Below are 19,627 nucleotides of genomic sequence, written 5' to 3' on the forward strand. Positions count from 1 at the left end.
CCAATTAACTGCGGGAGCCCGGTTTGCTATGATCATGTTGCAACTCGTCTACCCGAAATTGGATATGACCAAAATCGTTGAATTGTGCCATGCCAAACTGAAGAACCGAAGGAGGAATATCGACAAAATCAACGAAGTTGTCACGCCCGTAGCCGAAGAAATGATGGATGATTTACTTCGGATGGATGCTGAGTTCTTCGTGAAGGGTAATTATGCTGAACATATGAGTGCCTCTGCTGACAATGAAAGAGTGAACATAGATGACCTGATGGGTCGTGAATAAAAGTTTGCTTTTTCTGTCGAAATTTTTCCTTTGTAAAAGGACCCTGTATAGTGTAAACACTATATATGTTGTAAAATAACTTGTCTATTTTTTCCTTCCTTCTAGCCCCCGAGCGTTTCGGTGGCTATTATTTTTACTGGTTTGTGAGGTGTTTTAGACCAAGGCAAATAACTTTGTCGATTGTATATTGTAAAGTTTTTTGTATATATTTTGTATTTGCGGGTTGTAAGCCCCCGAGACTGTCGAAGAAAAAGATGTATATCACCAATATCTTTACTATATTGCAGCACCGCGAGTCCGCCTCATTAAAAACCTTCCAGCCCCACTCGGTGCCCTGAAAGGAAAAGAGTGCGTCTGAAAACTCACGGGCGTTTCAGTACATTGTATGTTTACATAGAGGACTATATTTCGACTTAAGCATAGAAACGCCTAAGCTGCGCCACGTTCCAGGGATTTGGCTCGTCGATCCCTGTCTTCTTGTCCTTTATCTTGTATGCTCCTCCTTCAATTACTTCTGTGATGATGTACGGGCCTATCCATGATGACTCGAGTTTTTCATGGCTATTTTGTGTAAGCCGAAGAATTAGGTCGCCTACCTGGAAAGACCTTGGTCGCAAACGTCGACTGTGGTAGTTTTTCATGTCTTGCTGGTACTTGGTGACCCTTGACAATACCTCGTCTCGAGCTTCGTCGAGTGCATCAACATCATCTTCCAGTGCCTTTCTCGAGGTTTCTTCATTAAATTCCGCCACTCTCGGGGAATTGTGTTCTATCTCTATCGGCAGCACTGCCTCAGCTCCATGGACCAGAAAGAACGGAGTTTCTTGTGTCGATGTATTTGGTGTCGTTCGTATACTCCATAGCACGCTAGGCAACTCCTCTGGCCAGATATGTCGAGCTTTTTCCAATGGTGTTAGTAGGCGCTTCTTGATGCCGTTGCAGATGATGCCATTTGCCTTTTCGACCGGACCATTGGTTTGCGGCAACTGAGGCAAATTGTAATTTGATGCCTACCTCTGCGCAATATGCCTTGAATTCCTTGGATGTGAAGTTGCTGCCGTTGTCTGTGACGATGCTAGTAGGAACTCCAAACCTGAAAACGATACTCTTGATGAACTTGATTGTCGACGCTGCATCTGGTGAGTTTATCGGCTTCGCCTCGATCCACTTTGTAAACTTATCGACAGCTACGAGCATATACTCGTATCCTCCTGGCCATGCCTTGTGTAATTTTCCCACCATATCAAGACCCCATTGAGCAAAGGGCCATGATAATGGTATCGGCATCAACTCTGCTGCTGGAGAGTGGGGTTTGGCGGCAAACCTTTGACACGCATCACAGGTACGCACTATGTCCTTGGCATCCTCGATTGCTGTTAGCCAGTAGAATCCTGCTCTGAAAACTTTAGCTGCTATAGCTCGACTACTCGTGTGGTGTCCACATACTCCTTCGTGCACATCTTTTAACAGCAATCGACCTTCCTCGGGTGAGACGCATCGCTGCAAGACTCCCGATATACTTCGTTTATATAGCTCGCCCTTAACCACGGTGAAAGCCTTGGATCGTCGAATAACTCGCCTTGCTTCTACTGGATCCTCGGGTGTTTCTTTCCTTAGGATGTACGCGATGTAAACCTGCATCCAAGGAACTTGCAATACCATCACCTCATGCGATTCTTCATCATCTCCTGATGCGCTTGCTTCCGATACTGCCAGTGCCCCCGAGTCTTTCTCGACCTTCTCTTTTTTCTTTGTTTGTTTCTTTGCCTTAGTCGACCTTTCACTTATCTCCTCCTAAAACATGCCAGGTGGTATTGCTAAGCATTGCGACCCTATGTTTGCTAGAACATCGGCTTCATCGTTGCTGAGTCTGCTGATATGATTCACTTCGCACCCGTCAAAGAGCTTCTCGAGTTCGTTGTACACCTCCTTGTATGTTGTCATACTATCATTGACTCCATCACACTGATTCATCACTTGTTGCGACACCAACTGGGAGTCGCCGAAGATTTTTAATCGGGTTGCGCCACAAGCTTTCGCCATCTTCATCCCATGTATTAGTGCTTCGTACTCCGCTTTGTTGTTTGACGCGTTGGGGAACGTCATCCGCAGTACGTACTTCAGTTTATCTCCTTGAGGTGATACCAATATCACGCCTGCTCCAGATCCTTCTAACCTTTTGGACCCATCAAAGTTCATAGTCCAGGTTCTCGATAAGTCTGGGGGGTCCCGTATTTTGCAGCTCCATCCATTCTGCAATGAAGTCTGGTAAGATCTGCGACTTTATTGCTTTTCTTTTTTCATATGTGATGTCCCGAGGGGAAAGCTCTATTCCCCAAAGGGAGACACGACCCGTAGCTTCAGGGTTATTCAGTATATTGGAAAAAGGCGCCTCATTAACCATTATGATCGGATGTGCCGAGAAATAGTGTCGCAACTTTCTTGCTGTTGTAAACACTCCATATGCCATCTTCTGATAATGTGGGTACCCCTGCTTTGAAGGCGATAAAACTTCGCTTATGAAGTATACCGGCCGCTGGACTCCATGGAGTTTTCCTTCTTCTTCTCGTTCCACCACAAGTACTGTGCTGACCACCTGAGGTGTGGCCACGATATACAACAGGAGAGGTTCCTTTTCCTTGGGCGCCACCAATATTGGCGGTGTCGAGATTGTGCGTTTGAGATCTTCAAAGGCTCTGTCTGCTTCTTCGTTCCACTCGAACTTTTCTCCCTGTTTTATCAAAACATAGAACGGCAACGCCTTTTCTCCCAACCTGGCGACGAATCTGCTCAAAGCTGCGACTCGCCCAGTTAGTTGTTGTATTTCCTTGAGCTTTGTTGGCTTCCTCATTGTCACGATGGCTTGGATTTTCTCCGGGTTGGCCTCGATCCCTCTTGCTGACACCAGAAACCCGAGAAGTTCTCCCGCGGGAACACCGAAAGAGCACTTCGTCGGGTTCAGTTTGAGGCAGAATTTATCGAGGTTGTCGAAAGTTTCCTTGAGATCGTCAATCAGGGTTGATCCTTTCTTTGTTGTTATGACGATATCATCGATGTACACTTGAACATTTTTGCCAATTTGAGTGGCAAGGCACTTTTGCATCATCCGCTGATATGTTGCTCCCGCGTTTTCAACCCGAAGGGCATTGTTCTATAGCAGAACACTCCATAGGGTGTTATAAAAGCTGTTTTGACCTCATCTTCCTCTTTTAAGCGGATCTGGTTGTAACCAGAATACGCGTCCAGGAAGGAAAGACGTTCACAACCTGCCGTGGAGTCGATAATTTGATCGATCGTTGGGAGGGGAAAGTGATCATTTGGACAATGTTTATTGAGACACGTGAAGTCGACGCACATGCGAATGACCTCTGTGTTTTTCTTCAGGACTAGCACTGGGTTAGCTACCCACGTGGCCTCTGTGTGTAACTCTTTGATGAACCCAGCTTCTCTGAGTCGATTTATTTCCGACAGCATAGCTTTGCGGTTTGGTTCCGAAAAACCCCGCAAAGGTTGTCTGATTGGCCTGGCCAATGGATCCAAGTTAAGCGGGTGCTCGGCAAGTTCCCTGGGTACTCCTGGCATGTCTGTTGGACACTTTGCGAAGATTTCCCAGCGCTCACGGAGGAACTCGACGAGCGCGCTTTCCTATGCGAGGTCCATATTTGTGGCGATAGCTGTCGTCTTCTTGGGATCCGTCGGGTGGATCTGTACTTCTTTCGAATTTTTCGTAGTGTCAAAAGTTTGCTCCTTCAGTGGCCTCCCTTCATCAGGCAGCGCATCATAATCAGTTGTTAGCTTGGACGCCATATACTCTGCTTGCACCCCGAAGGTTTCTGACAGTCGATGAAAATCCTTGTCGCACTTATCCGCTAGCGCGAAACTACCTTTTACTGTGATTGGGCCTCTGGGTCCAGGGAGTCTCCATAACAGGTATGTGTAATGTGGTACCACCATAAACCTGGCATACGCGGGTCGTCCCAGTAAAGCATGGTACTGTGATGGAAAATCTACGACTTCAAACTCCAGCCTTTCTATTCTATAATTTTCTCGGGTTCCAAACTGAACGTCGAGATTGATCTTTCCCGGCGGATAACTTGGCTTGTCTGGTGTGATGCCATGGAAACGTGTGTCGGTTGGTTTTAAATTCGCCAGGGATATGTTCATCTTCCTCAATGTATCTGCGTACATGAGGTTTAAACTGCTGCCTCCATCTATGAATACTCGTGAAACGTCGAATCCTGCGATCACCGCTGGTAAGATCAAAGATGATTGCCCTGGTCGAGGGACTTGCTGCGGGTGGTCCGCTATGGTGAAACCAATATCTTGTCCCGACCAATTCAGGTACTCAATTGTTGGTGGAGGCATCTTCTCTGCCATAAAGACTTGTCGCGAAATTACTTTTTGAGCTCTGTTGGATGGCCTGGCCTTCTGAATCATCGACACCGCACCATTGGTGTTGATATAAGGAGGTGGGTGTGGTGCTGCCGCTATATGTAACTGGTGTCGATTTTTGTCCGTGATCGCGGGAGGAGGTGGAAGGTGGATCTCACTCCTTGGCCCCTGAGGGTTCCTGCTTGCTGCCTGTGCGTTGGCATGCCCCGCAAATCTGTTCAGCGCCTGGAAAGTTCCGCAATCCTTCTGCAGATGTCCCGACTGCCTCTTCCCATTGCTGTCGAGATAGAAGTGCATCTGACATGGTCCGTTCATCATATCTTCGGCAGATATATATGGCCTCTGGAACCTTGGACCATTATTTTGCCTGTTGTGGCATGGACTATCCCTGTAGTCGCTACGCTGTTCACCACTCTTTTGATAATCATCTCGATTATTATTTCCGCTATTTCCTCGGAAGCCAGCCGATATTTGGCCGGGACCGTCATAGTCGGAGTATTGGCGAGAGAATCGTCGTCTATTTTGAATATTTCGATTTCGATCCTCCTCAGGCGACCTATGCCACTTATTGTGAACAACATCTTCCCCATCTGCCCAGCGATTCGCTATTTCCATCAATGCTGCTATGGTTTTTGGGTTAGTCCTTCCCAAGTCCTCGATGAAGTCTTTTCTTCGGATCCCACCGACAAAAGCATCTATCGCCCTCTCGTCAGATATGTTTTCTGCCGAGTTTTTGATGATGTTCCACCTCTGGATGTACATCCTCATCGACTCATCGTACTTCTGTCGACAACCTCTCAATTGTTCTATTGATGCAGGTTTCTTGCATATAGATAGGAAATTTTTTTACGAACATGTCCTCAAAGGTCTCCCAGCTGTCGATGGATCCAGGTGGTAGCTTCTTGATCCATGATCGCGATGCGCCACTCAAGTATACCTGGATACTCTGCATTGCAGTTGCTTTGGTTCCACCCTTCAACTTTACTGTTTCCAAGTAGTCGACTAGCCAATCCTCTGGATCTTGCAAGCCATCGAACTTCTTGTAATTGTCGGGTAACTTGAAACCAGATGGAACTCGCGTTTTGCGAACTCGTCGAGTAAAACAGGGGAGTCCGCACATCTCCTCCTCGTCAACCTCTGGTGACTGCCGACGTTCTCTCCTTTCTTGACGCGCCCTGTCGACCCGCGCGTGTGTCGTTGTATCTCTTGCCGATGTTCTAGGGGGATCTTGTACCGCCCCTGTAGGTTGTGGACTATTTTGTCTTGCAGCACCTTCGGGCGGTGTGCTTGTTCCCGCAAACGTTGTCCCCATGACTCCGACTCCTGCCATAGCCATGTTATACAATGCCTCTCTTGGATCTCCTGGGGGTGGCCTATTCTCCAGTATAAAGGCCTGTGTCGCCATATATCCAGCTTCCGGTGTCTTAGGAATGATGTTTCCTCTTGTGTATATTGACATAAAAGACATGTCGAGGTTCTGGATCAGATGCTCCCTCTCGGCTTCAGGTATGTTCTGCAGCCGTGATCTTCCCCTATTTCGAGCGTCTTTGTGATTATCTCCCGAAGTTCCTGACTGTCGACTCAACTCAGCTCGTCGCCTACTTGACGCGGAAGCGGCGGCTTTCCTTTTTTCAAGCTCAATTTTCTGTTTTTCAAGTTCTCGTCCAGCACGGGCAGGTTTATATTGGTACGCTTGCAACTCTTCGGCTGTTGCAGTCGTACTTATCGGCTCTATGCCGTTCATAGCTCTTGCCGCTCTGTTCCAGGCTGCTTGCGGAAGTTGCACCATCTGTCGCGTTGCAGGCCCGACATACTTGGTGCCCAAACCTCGCATGAGATCAGCGGGGTCGATGTATGGATTTCCCACATCATCGAAAGCCTCTGACGTCTCCTCCTGTGGGCGACTTGCTTCTCCAATTGCATAAATTTTATGATATTTTGAAGCTGTACCTTTGATGGGGTTGGTGACACCGTCGTATAGATCGGTGAAGACCTCCCGAACAGAAGTAGATCTGTCGATGAAGTTGTAGCTGTCGACGCTGTATGAGTTCCTGCTTATATTGGAGTCCGCAAACGACTCGAAGGATATGCCGCCGAAGATCTTGACGAGTTCTCCGCTTGTTGCCGACTTGTCGAAGCGCGGCGACGAGATTTCTTCGGCGTCGATCTTGAACGATGACGATGATCCCGAAAAATCGGAGTCGGCCGCCGACGATCCCGACGAAACCGGAACCTCGAGACGATGCGACCCTTCTTTTTCGACGCGGAAGTGGAACCTCCCGAACGTCATCTCCGTAGGCTCCTCCAGATACGCATATGCATCCACACGGGAGGGCGGGTGAGGAACAAAATCGACTAGACCAGTTTCGATCTGTTTACCTCTATCCATTGCGTTGCTTCCCACCGAAGACGTCGACGATGTTGAGCGTGCCATCGAGATCAGATCCTTGTCGCCTTCAGTTCCCACAGACGGTGCCAATTGAAAGGGTATCGACTTGTCAATGCCTACAGATTGTAGACTAGGGTTTTCGGGGAAGTAAAGAGCAAGTAGATCTCGAAGGTTCAGCCGGAAAAGTACTCGACTGCTATGAAAACTAGGGTTGTGTTGACAATGAAATCGATGCTTTCTTTGTCCCTCGACTCCCCTTTATATAGGAGGCGGAGCCGAGGGTTTCATGATGTACAAGTTACAAAGTTCGGAAGACTATCTGCATTTGTCCCGTAATAGTTGCAAGTCGATATTCCTAATACAACTCTATCTTTCCAAACTATCTCTTGACTGGGCTTCCGGGCTTCATAAACTTCGGGTCGTGGGCCTTCAGTAAACCCCGGGTACCATCTTCGGCAGGTCCATTGGGGATGCCTATGTCACATATTGACTTCCGCCGAAGCTTGGGAGCCCATGAGCGGGTTGATCTGAACACCATCCTTGCTGGGGTTATGGGCTTCCAGCTCTCGGAGGGGTAGGACGTAATCTCCTAGGCGCTTGAACCATCTGGGAAGTTTTCGGTCAAGTCCCTATACCGGAAACTTTGTCAGGGGACTCCCAGAAAGCACTTTAGCGACATTTGGAAGGTGGTTGTCCCCATGAAAGTTCGTATCTTTCTATGGCAGCTGGTGCAGAAACGCCTGCCTTCCAACGACAACATTCACCGTAGACGTGGTCCATCGACGGGGCGATGCGCACTATGTACGGAGGCGGAGGACACCGCTCACATCTTCTTTGTCCTTTAGCTAAGTTTATGTGGAGTGCGGTTAGGGAACTGCTAGCATGCTTCTGGAACCCGACTTGCTTTGCGGACCTGTATAGACTTCTGGATGCCAAGCGGGTGGTCTGGATTGGTTGCACGGCTCTTTGTTGGGCCTTGTGGAATATTAGAAACAAATTTACTATTGAAGGGATCTTCCCCTCTCAGCCAGCTGACGGTTTGTATAAAATGTTAATCTATCTACAGGAATGGAAGCCAGTGGCTAGGCGACGAGACCGGGAGGCGCTGGAGCAGGCGATTGGTAGGCTTCGCACGCTTCATGCCAGCATCAGGGACCACATGGACTGACTGACGGCGGCTTCCGCCCTACCTTTATCGATCTCTGTTGTGTTTTTTTTCTACTTAGCCTATTCGCATAGTTTGGAGTTGTGTTGGGGCGCAACTCCTGATGTGTGCTGGTGGTGGGGCTCTATCAGTTTTCTAGTGCCTTGCCTTTGTCCGCCCGGAGGGCGTGTGTTTCGTGTTATGTGTTATGCTACTTGTTCTATGTACTCTGCCGGTTGTAGCTTTATTAATTTAAATCTGGGCTCATCTTGACCCTTCCGTCTAAAAAAACAAACAGTAACCGACTATCTGTCGTTGCTATCTATGGACTAGTTGATTAGAAGCAGAACTAAAGCCTACCCGAGAGGATCATGTGTGAACAAATCTATCTAGGGATGGATGGCATGGAAGTCAGGAGCTATCTCGATGGCAGTATCCTTTGCGGCTTCGCGCAGAATGAACTTTTTTCGGCAGGCCTACCTTAGCTAATCTTAATTCAGGATCACTAGATCGCCCCACATGCAGCTTAGCTAGCAAGCTGCCCATCCATCAAACGATCATCCACCACGTACTGCGAAAACAGGAAATATGTATATGGAGCAATCATTAGCTGCTATTTCAGATTCTATCTAGCTCCTAGCTAGGGGGCGTCGATCGTGTGAGTGTGCGCACGAACTCGATCGTCCATGGATCGATGAGCCAAGGTGAAGTGATGGATGGATTTGGGTGCAATTCCAAGTGGTAAAAGCGAAGCGGCTGGCCGGCCTATACCATCCAATCTTTTTGTCGCTCGAAACGTCTCATCGAATCCATTTTCGCCACAAGCATACGCATCGATCGTCGTCAACTAATCATGCGCGCGCAGCACCGATCGAGCTATATCGATCAAGTCCATCTCGAATCATGCATGCACCTAGCTAGCTCTTCTGTGTTAATATTGTGTAGCTGGCACTGTCAATCTGAAATGAACATGTTAATTTCTCAACAGCATGACCAGCTATACGACGTAGTGGACCATGATGGACTGACACTCCATACGATTACGTACTATGCTGGAATTGATAGTTGCGATTGGATATGATCGATGCGTGTTGACGACTTGATGGTTGACTAACCAGCTGCTATCTAGTTAATTAGCTTGTTCGCCAATCAGGCGTTGGCAACGAGTCCTCGCATGTCGATCGAACATCAAGCTACCTACGTGCGTGGCCAATAAAATCATCGACAGATAAATTGTGTACTGCTTACATATATGTACAACAGTACAATACAAGGGTGATGATTTTCAAAAGTAGCTTTCGACAATTAGGGGCAATTCAGTAATATCATGTACCCCCTCTTTTTATCTAACCCAGAAAGTACTTGTAACACAGTACATGCACTCACTGATCGACTCGTTCGTCATTTCTTACGAGATTTAATTAATTTCACTATTGATTCATTCTAACTTCACAAGCTTACTACTACCGGCAAACGATTGAAGCAATGCAGTAGAAGCTTATTCTCCAACACAAAGATTCAACTTCACATGGCCCTTCTCATCATCCTACACCTAGACTTGGCTATGGAAAGACAACAACTTTCCTCGGAGGGGAGAGACATCCGCGCTAGGCTCAAAAGAAGAGGCATTGGTTTGGCTGCCCTTGAAGCATGGACGGAGGCATAAATGAAGCATAAGGGGGGCAATGTTAGTATGAGGGGGGTATAACTAGCTAAAATCACACAAATAAGAAGCTGTCATGCCTTGTGTTCAAAGGAAAATCATGAGCATGGGGGGCTGCGCCCCCCCTCGTCCCCCCTTGTCTCCGTCCCTGCCCGCAAGAAGAACGAGCTAGAACAAGGAACTTAAAGGAATGTGATGCCAGCACTAAATTCTTTCATGTGAGAGTGAATTCTCGAAGGCGCAAAATTTTCATCTACAAGGTTAGACATAATAATGGGTGGTGATACGGCGCAACTTTCGGTCTTCACCGCATCATATGCCGGTCTCATTGTGCAACATCTAAAAGAGTTCACGAAGCTTTGGGAATTTACCTTAGTGAAGTCACGTCAGACTCTATCCTTTGGAAGCTCACTGACTCCGGGACCTACTCTTGCGCCCCAGCATACAAGGCACACTTTTTCGGGACAATCGGCTTGGAGATGGATTGGTTGGTTTGGAAGAATTGGGCGCCATCAAAATTCAAACTCTTCTCTTGGTGAATCATCCAAAACCGGGTTTTGATGGTATACTTGCTTGAGAAAAGAGTGTGGCCAAATGGTAGGACTTGTCCTTTTTGTCGCCGTAACGATGATTCGGCGGCACACCTCCTATGCAAATGCCGCTACTGCATCCACATTTGGAATATGGTTATCGATTGGCTTGGAATTCAACACCTCAACCCTTCAACTTGGCATGCCTTTGATGATGGTCAAGCTTGCTGGAACAACTTGGTCCTAGGACATGGCAATAGAAGGAAAGCTTTGACGTCACTCTTGATAGTTTCATGGAACCCTTTAGAATGAAAGAAATGCAAGGATATTTAGGAAAAATGGTTCCTTGTTGGCATTTACCCTCGTGGCTATTAAGTTTAGACTCCAAATCGTGGGCTTTGGCTGGGGCGAAACATTTGGTTGTGTGAGTGGTCTGTAAGGTCTATTTTTTGTACTCTAACTTCTTCTGAATCAATGAATTAAGGCAAGTCTTTTGCCTTTATTCAAAAAAATCTAGCTTGTCGTTTATACATTGAAATAACAATCGTGTTATGCTCTTTTCGGTTTTTTTTTTCATATGGTGCACCTCGATCTGTACTCTCTAGCTAGCCTAGCTAGCTTTAAAGCAAAGTTGCCCCTCTTTTAACTATGGTTCTTCCTATTTTTTGCTAGATAGTACACTATACATAGGGATGCAAATGAGTCTGAGTTCAAACAAGTTAGATTAGGCTCAACTCAAATCATACAAAAATTTGAGAGAGCTCGACTGAGTTGAGTTAAAGTTTGAGTTATAAAAATTGGTTCTTACTTAGTTTGTAACGATCTCAAGTTGATATCGAGCTAAGAAACAAATAAAAAAACCTCTATTTGAAGGCAATTTGCCATTCAGACCATAGCAATACCACAACAAAACACAATGAATGTGTTTCCAATCAAAACAACTAGAACATAAATTTGTTTGAAAAATCTTGGCTTATTGTCTCTCGAACAAAAAAAAAATGGGTACACACATTTTTTTTCTTTATTTTAAACCAAACATATTTCTTTGGTAGAACTCAACGAAAAGTATAGCTTAGGGTGAGACCATGTACCATGTTAGTGCCCAAATTTGCTCTAACACATAACTAAATTTCAATATTTTCTTGTATATAGGAGGAATAAAGTCTCTTCATAATATATAAGGTAACAAATTTTCCTATTTTATTTTAATATATAACATAATCATGATACGAAATAATGGTACTTCGATTTGCCGAGCTAAAATTTAGTAAGCTAATCAAGCCATATAAGATCTTCATACTTCACTCCTTTCTTTTTTGGTCGAGCTAAGAACGAGTCGATCTTGAACTGGGCATCAGTCTCGAGCTTTTCTAGCAGCACATCGAGAATACATGTCATCCTTCGGAATTTGGTTGAGTTCCGCTAGTGAATAGGAAAAACATCTAGTCAATGAAGCATATACATGTCGTTATAATTAATCTGGTCCATCATTTGCTTACACTTTTAAAAATGTTTTTTAAGATAATTTTTTTTTTGAGTGCATCTGTGCACCCATGCATATAGGGCAGTAAATTCAGAAAGCTGCAGTCCTGGATTGACCCATGCATCTTACTATCTCCTTCCTGGCCAGCCCACTTAACGATCGAGCTGCTAGTGCCCGCCAAAACTAATGAAATTATCAAAGATGTAGACTGAAATTAGCCGGATACAAAAAAGGCAAAAGAAAAGATAAAAGTTAAAGGAGATAAATGGACCAATTGCTGAAAATGATAGTAGCCATCGACCGATCGATCAACGATGGGGCTGTTGATTTGGACCGTGCAAGACAAGACCACTATCTCTATCAAGGTGCAGAGCACTATTTCCGGATTATATATATTTATGTGCCACGAATTAGTCACTGCGCAGGTGAATACTATTGACTCTAGAAAAAATAAACCTAGTACGTTTTCTCCCTAAACTATCAGCATGCCTCACTTTCTCCATCAATCGTCTTATTCTTTCAAATTAGGTTTAGAGTAGAAAGTGACCCACGCTAATAATTAATATACTTACAGGAGGAAAAAGTGGACTGGGGTCTATTCTCTGCTCTTTCCCTATAATTGCTAGCACCACCTTCATTTGCTTTTGGCTGACTCTTTTTCTAGTGTTAAAAGTCAGCCCCGGCCTTCCATTCCTCATGCACATATATACAACAAGAACTCTCTCAGCTCACTCACCTATGCAGTAAGATAGATCACATACATGCATGGCAGATCACGGCGCTGTGCTTGCAGGCTAATTGATCAGTACCTGCACAAGTACTGAACCGTCGTCAATAACTGGAGTGGCCATCGATCGATCATGTGTGACTTGTTTTGGCAATCGCCGGGCGAGCAAGGAGATCTCTCCGATGTTGTCAGGTCAAGCCTGCACCCGCTTCACCATCACCAGCTGCCAACAACCCTTGGCTCCCCCTATTTGCAGCCGGAGGAGGAGTACAACTCGCTGCTGCTGCAAGAAGGAAGCGGTGGAGGTGGCCTGGTCGTCAGCCATGGCGATGATGAGCAGTTGGGGATGGTGGCAATGATGATGATGGGCGGCAATACTAGGCCAACGTCTGATCATCGGGTGGCCTCGACACATCCACCGACGACAACGGTGTATCCACAGGCACGTCAAGAGCCACTGCCTGGGATGATTCGTCGGCCGGATATCGACAGAGAAGGCGACGTTGTGGTGGCGCCGGAGATAGGTGATCGTCTCCAGCAAATGTCGATAGTTCATCACCCACGTGTCTCTGCTGCAATGAAGCCAAGGTTAGAATTATATCCCTATCTATCAAATTCCACGACCATGTCAAAATGTCAAAGTGGCAATGGCTTAACGTACACAATGGAGCAATTCTGCGTGCAGAAAGAGCCATACGAAGAAGGTGGTGTGCATCCCGGCGCCGACGGCGGCCCCAGGAGTGGGTGGCCGGCCAAGCACGACAGGCGAGGTGGTGCCCTCCGACCTGTGGGCGTGGAGGAAGTACGGGCAGAAGCCGATCAAGGGGTCCCCGTACCCGAGAGGCTACTACCGCTGCAGCAGCTCCAAGGGATGCCCGGCGAGGAAGCAGGTGGAGCGCAGCCGCACCGACCCAAACATGCTCGTCATCACCTACACCTCCGACCACAACCACCCGTGGCCTACCCAGCGCAACGCCCTCGCCGGATCAACGCGCCCCGTGGCCAAGAACAACGTCCCATCTTCTTCCTCGGCGGCTGCAGCTGCAGGTCCAACTCACAATAGTATCACCAACGTGGGCCGTGATAGTGTTCATCACCAGCTGAAGCAAGAGGACGACTTGGACCTGTTTGCAGACATGGACGCCCTTAATATCTTCTCCTCCATCACCAAGATTCAGGAAGATGACAGCAAGGAGCAGCTGTTTGATCCATTCAGCTCTAGCTTCTCCGACTACCTCTAATCTGGAATTCACCTTCATCTACAGCTGAAGACGATGAACCAAGCAGGCAATCGACGCTCAAGCGTATGGCAATACTCATGTAACCTAGTGTCAGTAGAACTTTATTTTGCATCCTGGCTTCTACTGATGTTACTTAACTAGTTTACTGGGTGGAAGAGCCTGCCACTATAGTGTTATCAAGAGAAAAAGACCAGTTCCGTATGTATTTGTCGATGGCAACTTGGTTTACTTATACTAAAACCCGCTTATGGTAGCTAATCAATGCATGCTTGCCCTTCTTGAAGCTAGCTATTAGCAGATTACTAACACGATAACTGTTTATGAATCTCTTGATCTATCGCTTCAAGTTCCACCAATCTCCCTTGTCATCATGATTGATAGCGATATCCAACCACACTGCACTGTTAAAAAAGTTACAAAGGAAGATAAAAAGGAAGGGAAGAACATGCTGAAAGGAAAACCTGAGGTTTGAGTGCTCAGATAAAAGCTCAGACGACAACAAGAATCTGGTTACCACAATGCAAAACCCTGTTGCACATAGTCTGACGAGACTGGACATTGCAAGTCATGATATTCTAGTTTCATGACTTCTAGATCAAATCCATCCCAAAATATAACTAGTATGGCAACGCATTGTGCTCTTTATCCTAAGGTACAACAGACCCATACTCAGATTCAATCAGCTCCTACATCTGATCTTGGCATGATGTTGCCTGTTACCAACAAATAAAACATTCAATGTCAAGCCAAAAGTTTCTCTTGACATAGGATCTAACAAGATCTCTGAATGACAACCACACGATACAATCAAAGCGTGAAGTACTCAACTTGAGAAAAAAACAGCAAGACCAAAGTCCTCTGAATTTTCTGAAACTAAACTCCAGGTCAAAACATCGGCACTTGAAGCTCATTGAACCTGAAGCATAGGCAATGAAAATACAGTTTCTTTACTGCCATCATCACTATGGTCTATGGTGAGTCTTCTCCATGTGCATAACAGATAACACAACACAGGAGAGCCTTTATCAACTAGACTAGATTGTGCAGAAAACAAACGGCTGGTATATCACAAAATGCTCATCGGTATCAGTGAACAGATAAGAGCACAAAATCTGATTGCAATGCATCAAACGACAAATGTAAGAAGATAAAAGTTGGCAGTCAGTATTCATCGACCAGATTCATGTGCCAATCTCCATCCTGCGTTCCACCATTTCCTAGCCGCAGAAGTTGAGCTTCTTTATAACTTTTGCGTAAGCCAAATGCACCAAAGCAGGCTTCCGAAGTCTTCGTTTTGCTGACTTGGACTGCAAATCGACAAGGAATGACATCACATGCAAATTCAGTGTAAAAGTACGATTTGATTCATTTGTTCAACACCAGAGCCTACTTGGATTCAAGAAGATAAGTTTATTCTTTCTGGATATTGTTTTCTGAATTTTGCAACTGGAATACTGCATGTTGAAATGAGTTTGGTTCTGCATTATGCTGTACTATAACAACAGAAAGTATAGCTCACTGGAGAGACTAACAGGGGCTGTAGTTGCTAAGTTATTGGGGAATATATATCTACTGCCATTTTAAAAGGTGATCACATTTATAGATTTGACCTTGTCCCTTGACCTCAGTGGCAACTACACTATGGTACAGATCAAAAGCAACCGCACGGCAAGCACCTGGTAGCTGTTGTCCTATCATAACTTCCATTTCGTGATTTGGGAGACATGATCAATCTATACAGCAGTAGTAATTTAAGAAGCTTGTGAATGATCGGGGTTCACAGGCTTGCGTTTGGAAGATTGATGCAGTTTGGTACAGTTATCAAGTAGCTATACATGGATCTTGATCATTTGCTTGAAATGCGAGAAGGATGAGGAAAATGAACATGAGCACAAGAAAAAGATTTGGCACCTTTTGGTGCGCATTGTGGCGCTTGCCGGCGTGCCACCTGCGGATCTGGCCGTCGTTCATCGTTCGGAAGCGGAACTTCATGGACCTGAGACAGCGCAGCACCACGAGATTCAGAAATGCGAGCAAGATTTACTGGAGTACTAATAGTGGAGGGGAACCTACGAGGGGGCCTTCATCTTGTATTTCTTGACTTTGGAGATGGTGGGCGTGATCGGCGCGCGGGACCTGCCCTTGACGGCGTACTGGCGCACCTGCATCGCCATCAGCGGAGGCCGGACGATGGAAGCGGCTGCCGCGGAGTGGAACAGCGAGCCCATGACGGGCAGAGGGGCGTGGGAGTGGTGGCGGCGGAAGAGGAGGGAGGGCAGGGGTGGACGGGCATGGGAAAGATCACGAGCATGGATGACGGTGGTGGAGGAGGGGGAGAGGAGGCGGCGGGCGAGGCCGGCGGCGGAGGAGCAGCACCACCGCCGCATCCTGGCGTCTTGGTGCGTGGCGGGCCTCAGCGGGCAGCTTAGGGTTTGTGTTTTGGTTCTCGGCGCCCATGTCCATACAGCCATCTTTGAGTGGCTGAGAAGAAAGCCCAGCCCACTCTGCAACCTACTCCTCTAGCCCAGCCCACGTTGCCACCAACTCCCCCAGAACAGTCCAGCCCATTTTGTAGAAGCCTTCGTGTTCCTCGTGAGTGCTAATTCTAGGATTACCATGTACTAAAAAGGTAAAAATACAGAAAATTCAGAGTCGACGCATCAGTTCGTCGTGAGCTTCTTGCATGACCTATCCCTGTCGAAGGAACCAAAAGCTGCTACGGCTAGAGCCACGGTGCGCCGCCTGGCTGCGCTGAGATAGATCCCTCCTTTGCTGAATATGTGCAAGGTGAAGAAGTGAGCCTATCACTTGGTCAGAGAAGTAGATGTACAACCCAGCCACTCAGGTTCAAGTCTCCAGTAGTGCAGATTTAGGTTCTTATAATTTTTAAAAAAACATTGTAGAAGCTTTTCCTACCGTATTCCTTTGAAAAAAATATGTGCAAGGTGAATATCGATGGAGTCGTTGCAAAGACAACGAGTAGAGGAGTTGTGGCCACGGTCTGTTCACATGCAAGCGTCTATCTCGGTGCCTCGACACTGGTGTTTGAGGAGATTACCCACCATGGTTGCCTTGAAACTATGGTATGCTGCGAGGTGCTTGCGCTTGCCGCGGACCTAGGCGTGGATGGTATCATGATGGCCTCTGACTGCATGGAGGTGATACAACGCCTGAAGAGTAATAATCTAGGGATCTTCAGTCATGTCCTCAAGGAGATTAAGACGACTGCTGGACAATGGGTGATGAGGACATCCCATCTATTGATACAACCGCTGTACCTACAGCCACAAAAATACAAGGACCAATCACTCGACCTCGTGCCAAACAACTTAAATATCAGGTACTTTCGTTTCTTGGAACTATTCCTCCCATACATGAGAATTTGATGCTGACTAAATCAGATATATTTGTTACTCTTAGGAATGATGGACCTAGCATGGACAAGAGGGACAAGCTTTGGAGCATGACCGTGCATGGAGATGGCAGCAAGCATATGAGGATTGAAGAGGACGCTGCAAGTGGAGATTTCAGAACTTTGAAGCCACCATAATAAGAGATGAAGACATGGATGAAATATAGAGCTTGTCACTTCATAATTTCATCCATATAGTTACATAGTGTTGCGTCACTTTTAAGTTTGGGCCAGGCCCATGTAATTTTCGCAGGAATTAAGTCAGCCCCAGTTTAGAGTCCGTATTGAAGGGGGAAAGACCTTCTAGGGTTTGGTTCGACCACCATATGCATGGCTGGCCGAAACCCCACTTTTTCCTCCTTTAAATACCCCCATAGACGTCATGTTTAGACTCGGATTTTGATTAGATTAAAAGTTAGCCATTGTTGTAACTCTCGTGTACTTCTTTTGAGGCCAACGCCCAGAACAAGATCGACTATTCGGAATCCCACCTTATTCAATAAAGCTTTCATCTTTCATCCGCAATATTCTGATTGCAATATTAGTTCTTACTTGTTCTCGATTTCAGGTAGGAATTAAGACCCTCGCTGGTCAGGCTGATCGTGCATCCGTAAGATCAGTAACTCCCGGAGATTGTCCTAGCGATTGTATTGGCGCACGAGTTTTGCACGTGTAGTCGGATCGTCAAGCATGAACTCCACCAACAAATCGACGTTATAATACTCTCATTAAAAGATTGAACACCTTTGCCTTATCAAGTGGTGTCAGATTTCAGGTTGCTCGGTGAAATTTTACAGTTTTTCTAGTGTTGATTGCATCGCCTTCATACCTAAAACCCACGAAAAAGCCAGAAATATATTAGGTTTAGATCATCCGTCCCATAGCCCCTGTCATGCCTTTGCATTGCCTTTTCAGTTTTTTATAGTTGAATTTGTGTCTGCATCTTCGTGTCGAGTTGTTGGTCTTAGCGTCTAGTTCCTTTAGAGTTTCGAGTTCAGGTCATAGTAGTCCCGCCCCCGCCCGCTCGCACCATACACAGATCACCGCCATCACCGCCATATACTTCCGCCACTGCCATATACACATGCCATATACAACTGCCATATACTTTCGCCACTGCCATAAACACCTGCCATATACTTCCGCACCATACACCCCGTTTCCTACCGCGACATAGATTTGTGTTGTTTCTCTACCGCGACAGAGTCTGTGTAGACTAAGGTTTTCCTATTTTCCTTAATAGCTGTTGCCTTCTATTTTCGTCCGTGTTGTAGAAAAAATTTCCGTGAAATAAGTTTTGGCCGCCGATAAATAATTGTTAAGGAGAGAAAAAAGTCTGGAACCGCCTCTGAATTTTTTTTCTGGCTACACTAGTTTTACATCTTGGAGATCACTTTTCTCCACTGGACGTTATACCGACATTTTTTTGGCGCCTGCGCACTTTTCGGAGCACTTTTCAGAAATTTCGACAAAAAAAATTCTGAGCCTATACTGTTTTTAGACCTCGGGAATCAGTTTGAGACACTCGCAATCATAGTGATTTTTTGCATCTCGGTTCGCCACCTCATCGCTGCTCGTTGCTTGTGTGCCGCGTCGTGACCTCGTTAGTGTTCTAGGCTCGTGTCTCTAGTACGGTCTAGCCTAGGACCAGCACAGTACCGTTGTTGAGCATACTTTCAATACTGCATCGTTGTTTTGACAATTGCTGTTTTTGCTACCATATATAAGCCTTCCTACAGCTCCACATATTGTCTCCACGTGCTCTGTGTTGACACCTGGTAATCGCTTTGGCAATCTTTGGAGACGCTGATCCTTGTTGTTTGCCATATCACCTTCCTCCTATTTGGTAAGAACTTGTAAGAGCTTCGTATTTTGCTTGACGGATTACGCGTGAACCACCATATTTCGTAGTTTGTAGCCATATACATTGTTGCTTGTTGCATACTAACCATGACAGGAACACATCAGCGACCGTTGACCCGGATAAGATGACGAATGCAGAGTTGCATGCTCACTTCACCCACATTTTGGGCGGGCATGCACACGACGTGGATGCACGCCTTGGTGACGTTGATTCCAAACTCAACGACGCGCTGGAGAAGATGGATGGACTCGAGGAAGCTTTCAACTCCAAGCTTGACGCCAATTTCCAGGAGGTCTTGGCTCGGTTACCATCGCCTCACGACAACACGCAACGACGTGCACGCCACGTTCCTCGTGCGGAGGAGCCTACGGGTACTGCTGCTGCACAAGGCGCGCATGAAGCGCCTTCTGATGAAGGATACGATTATTATGGAGGGAAGGACGAGCTGGTAGATAATAACATGCTGGACGGCGAGGAGGTCGAACAACCTGCACCTGGT

General features: G+C 46.4%; 2 protein-coding genes across 2 annotated transcripts; one reads left to right on the forward strand and one right to left on the reverse strand.

The window, feature by feature from the left end:
* Positions 1-12,546: 12,546 nt before the first annotated feature.
* LOC127312231 (uncharacterized) lies at positions 12,547-14,105 on the forward strand. Its single transcript, XM_051342753.2, has 2 exons — positions 12,547-13,199; positions 13,297-14,105. Exons 1-2 carry the CDS (start codon positions 12,745-12,747, stop codon positions 13,850-13,852), a joined length of 1,011 nt encoding a protein of 336 aa, XP_051198713.1. The 5' UTR covers positions 12,547-12,744; the 3' UTR covers positions 13,853-14,105.
* Positions 14,106-14,776: 671 nt separating this feature from the next.
* LOC127312232 (uncharacterized) lies at positions 14,777-16,338 on the reverse strand. The gene is made up of 3 exons (XM_051342769.1): positions 15,926-16,338; positions 15,764-15,848; positions 14,777-15,159 (listed from the first exon to the last, which is right to left on the reverse strand). Exons 1-3 carry the CDS (start codon positions 16,321-16,323, stop codon positions 15,070-15,072), a joined length of 573 nt encoding a protein of 190 aa, XP_051198729.1. The 5' UTR covers positions 16,324-16,338; the 3' UTR covers positions 14,777-15,069.
* Between the last annotated feature and the right edge of the window lie 3,289 nt (positions 16,339-19,627).

This window comes from Lolium perenne, chromosome 1, assembly GCF_019359855.2.
Source record: "Lolium perenne isolate Kyuss_39 chromosome 1, Kyuss_2.0, whole genome shotgun sequence".
Lineage (NCBI taxonomy): Eukaryota > Viridiplantae > Streptophyta > Magnoliopsida > Poales > Poaceae > Lolium > Lolium perenne.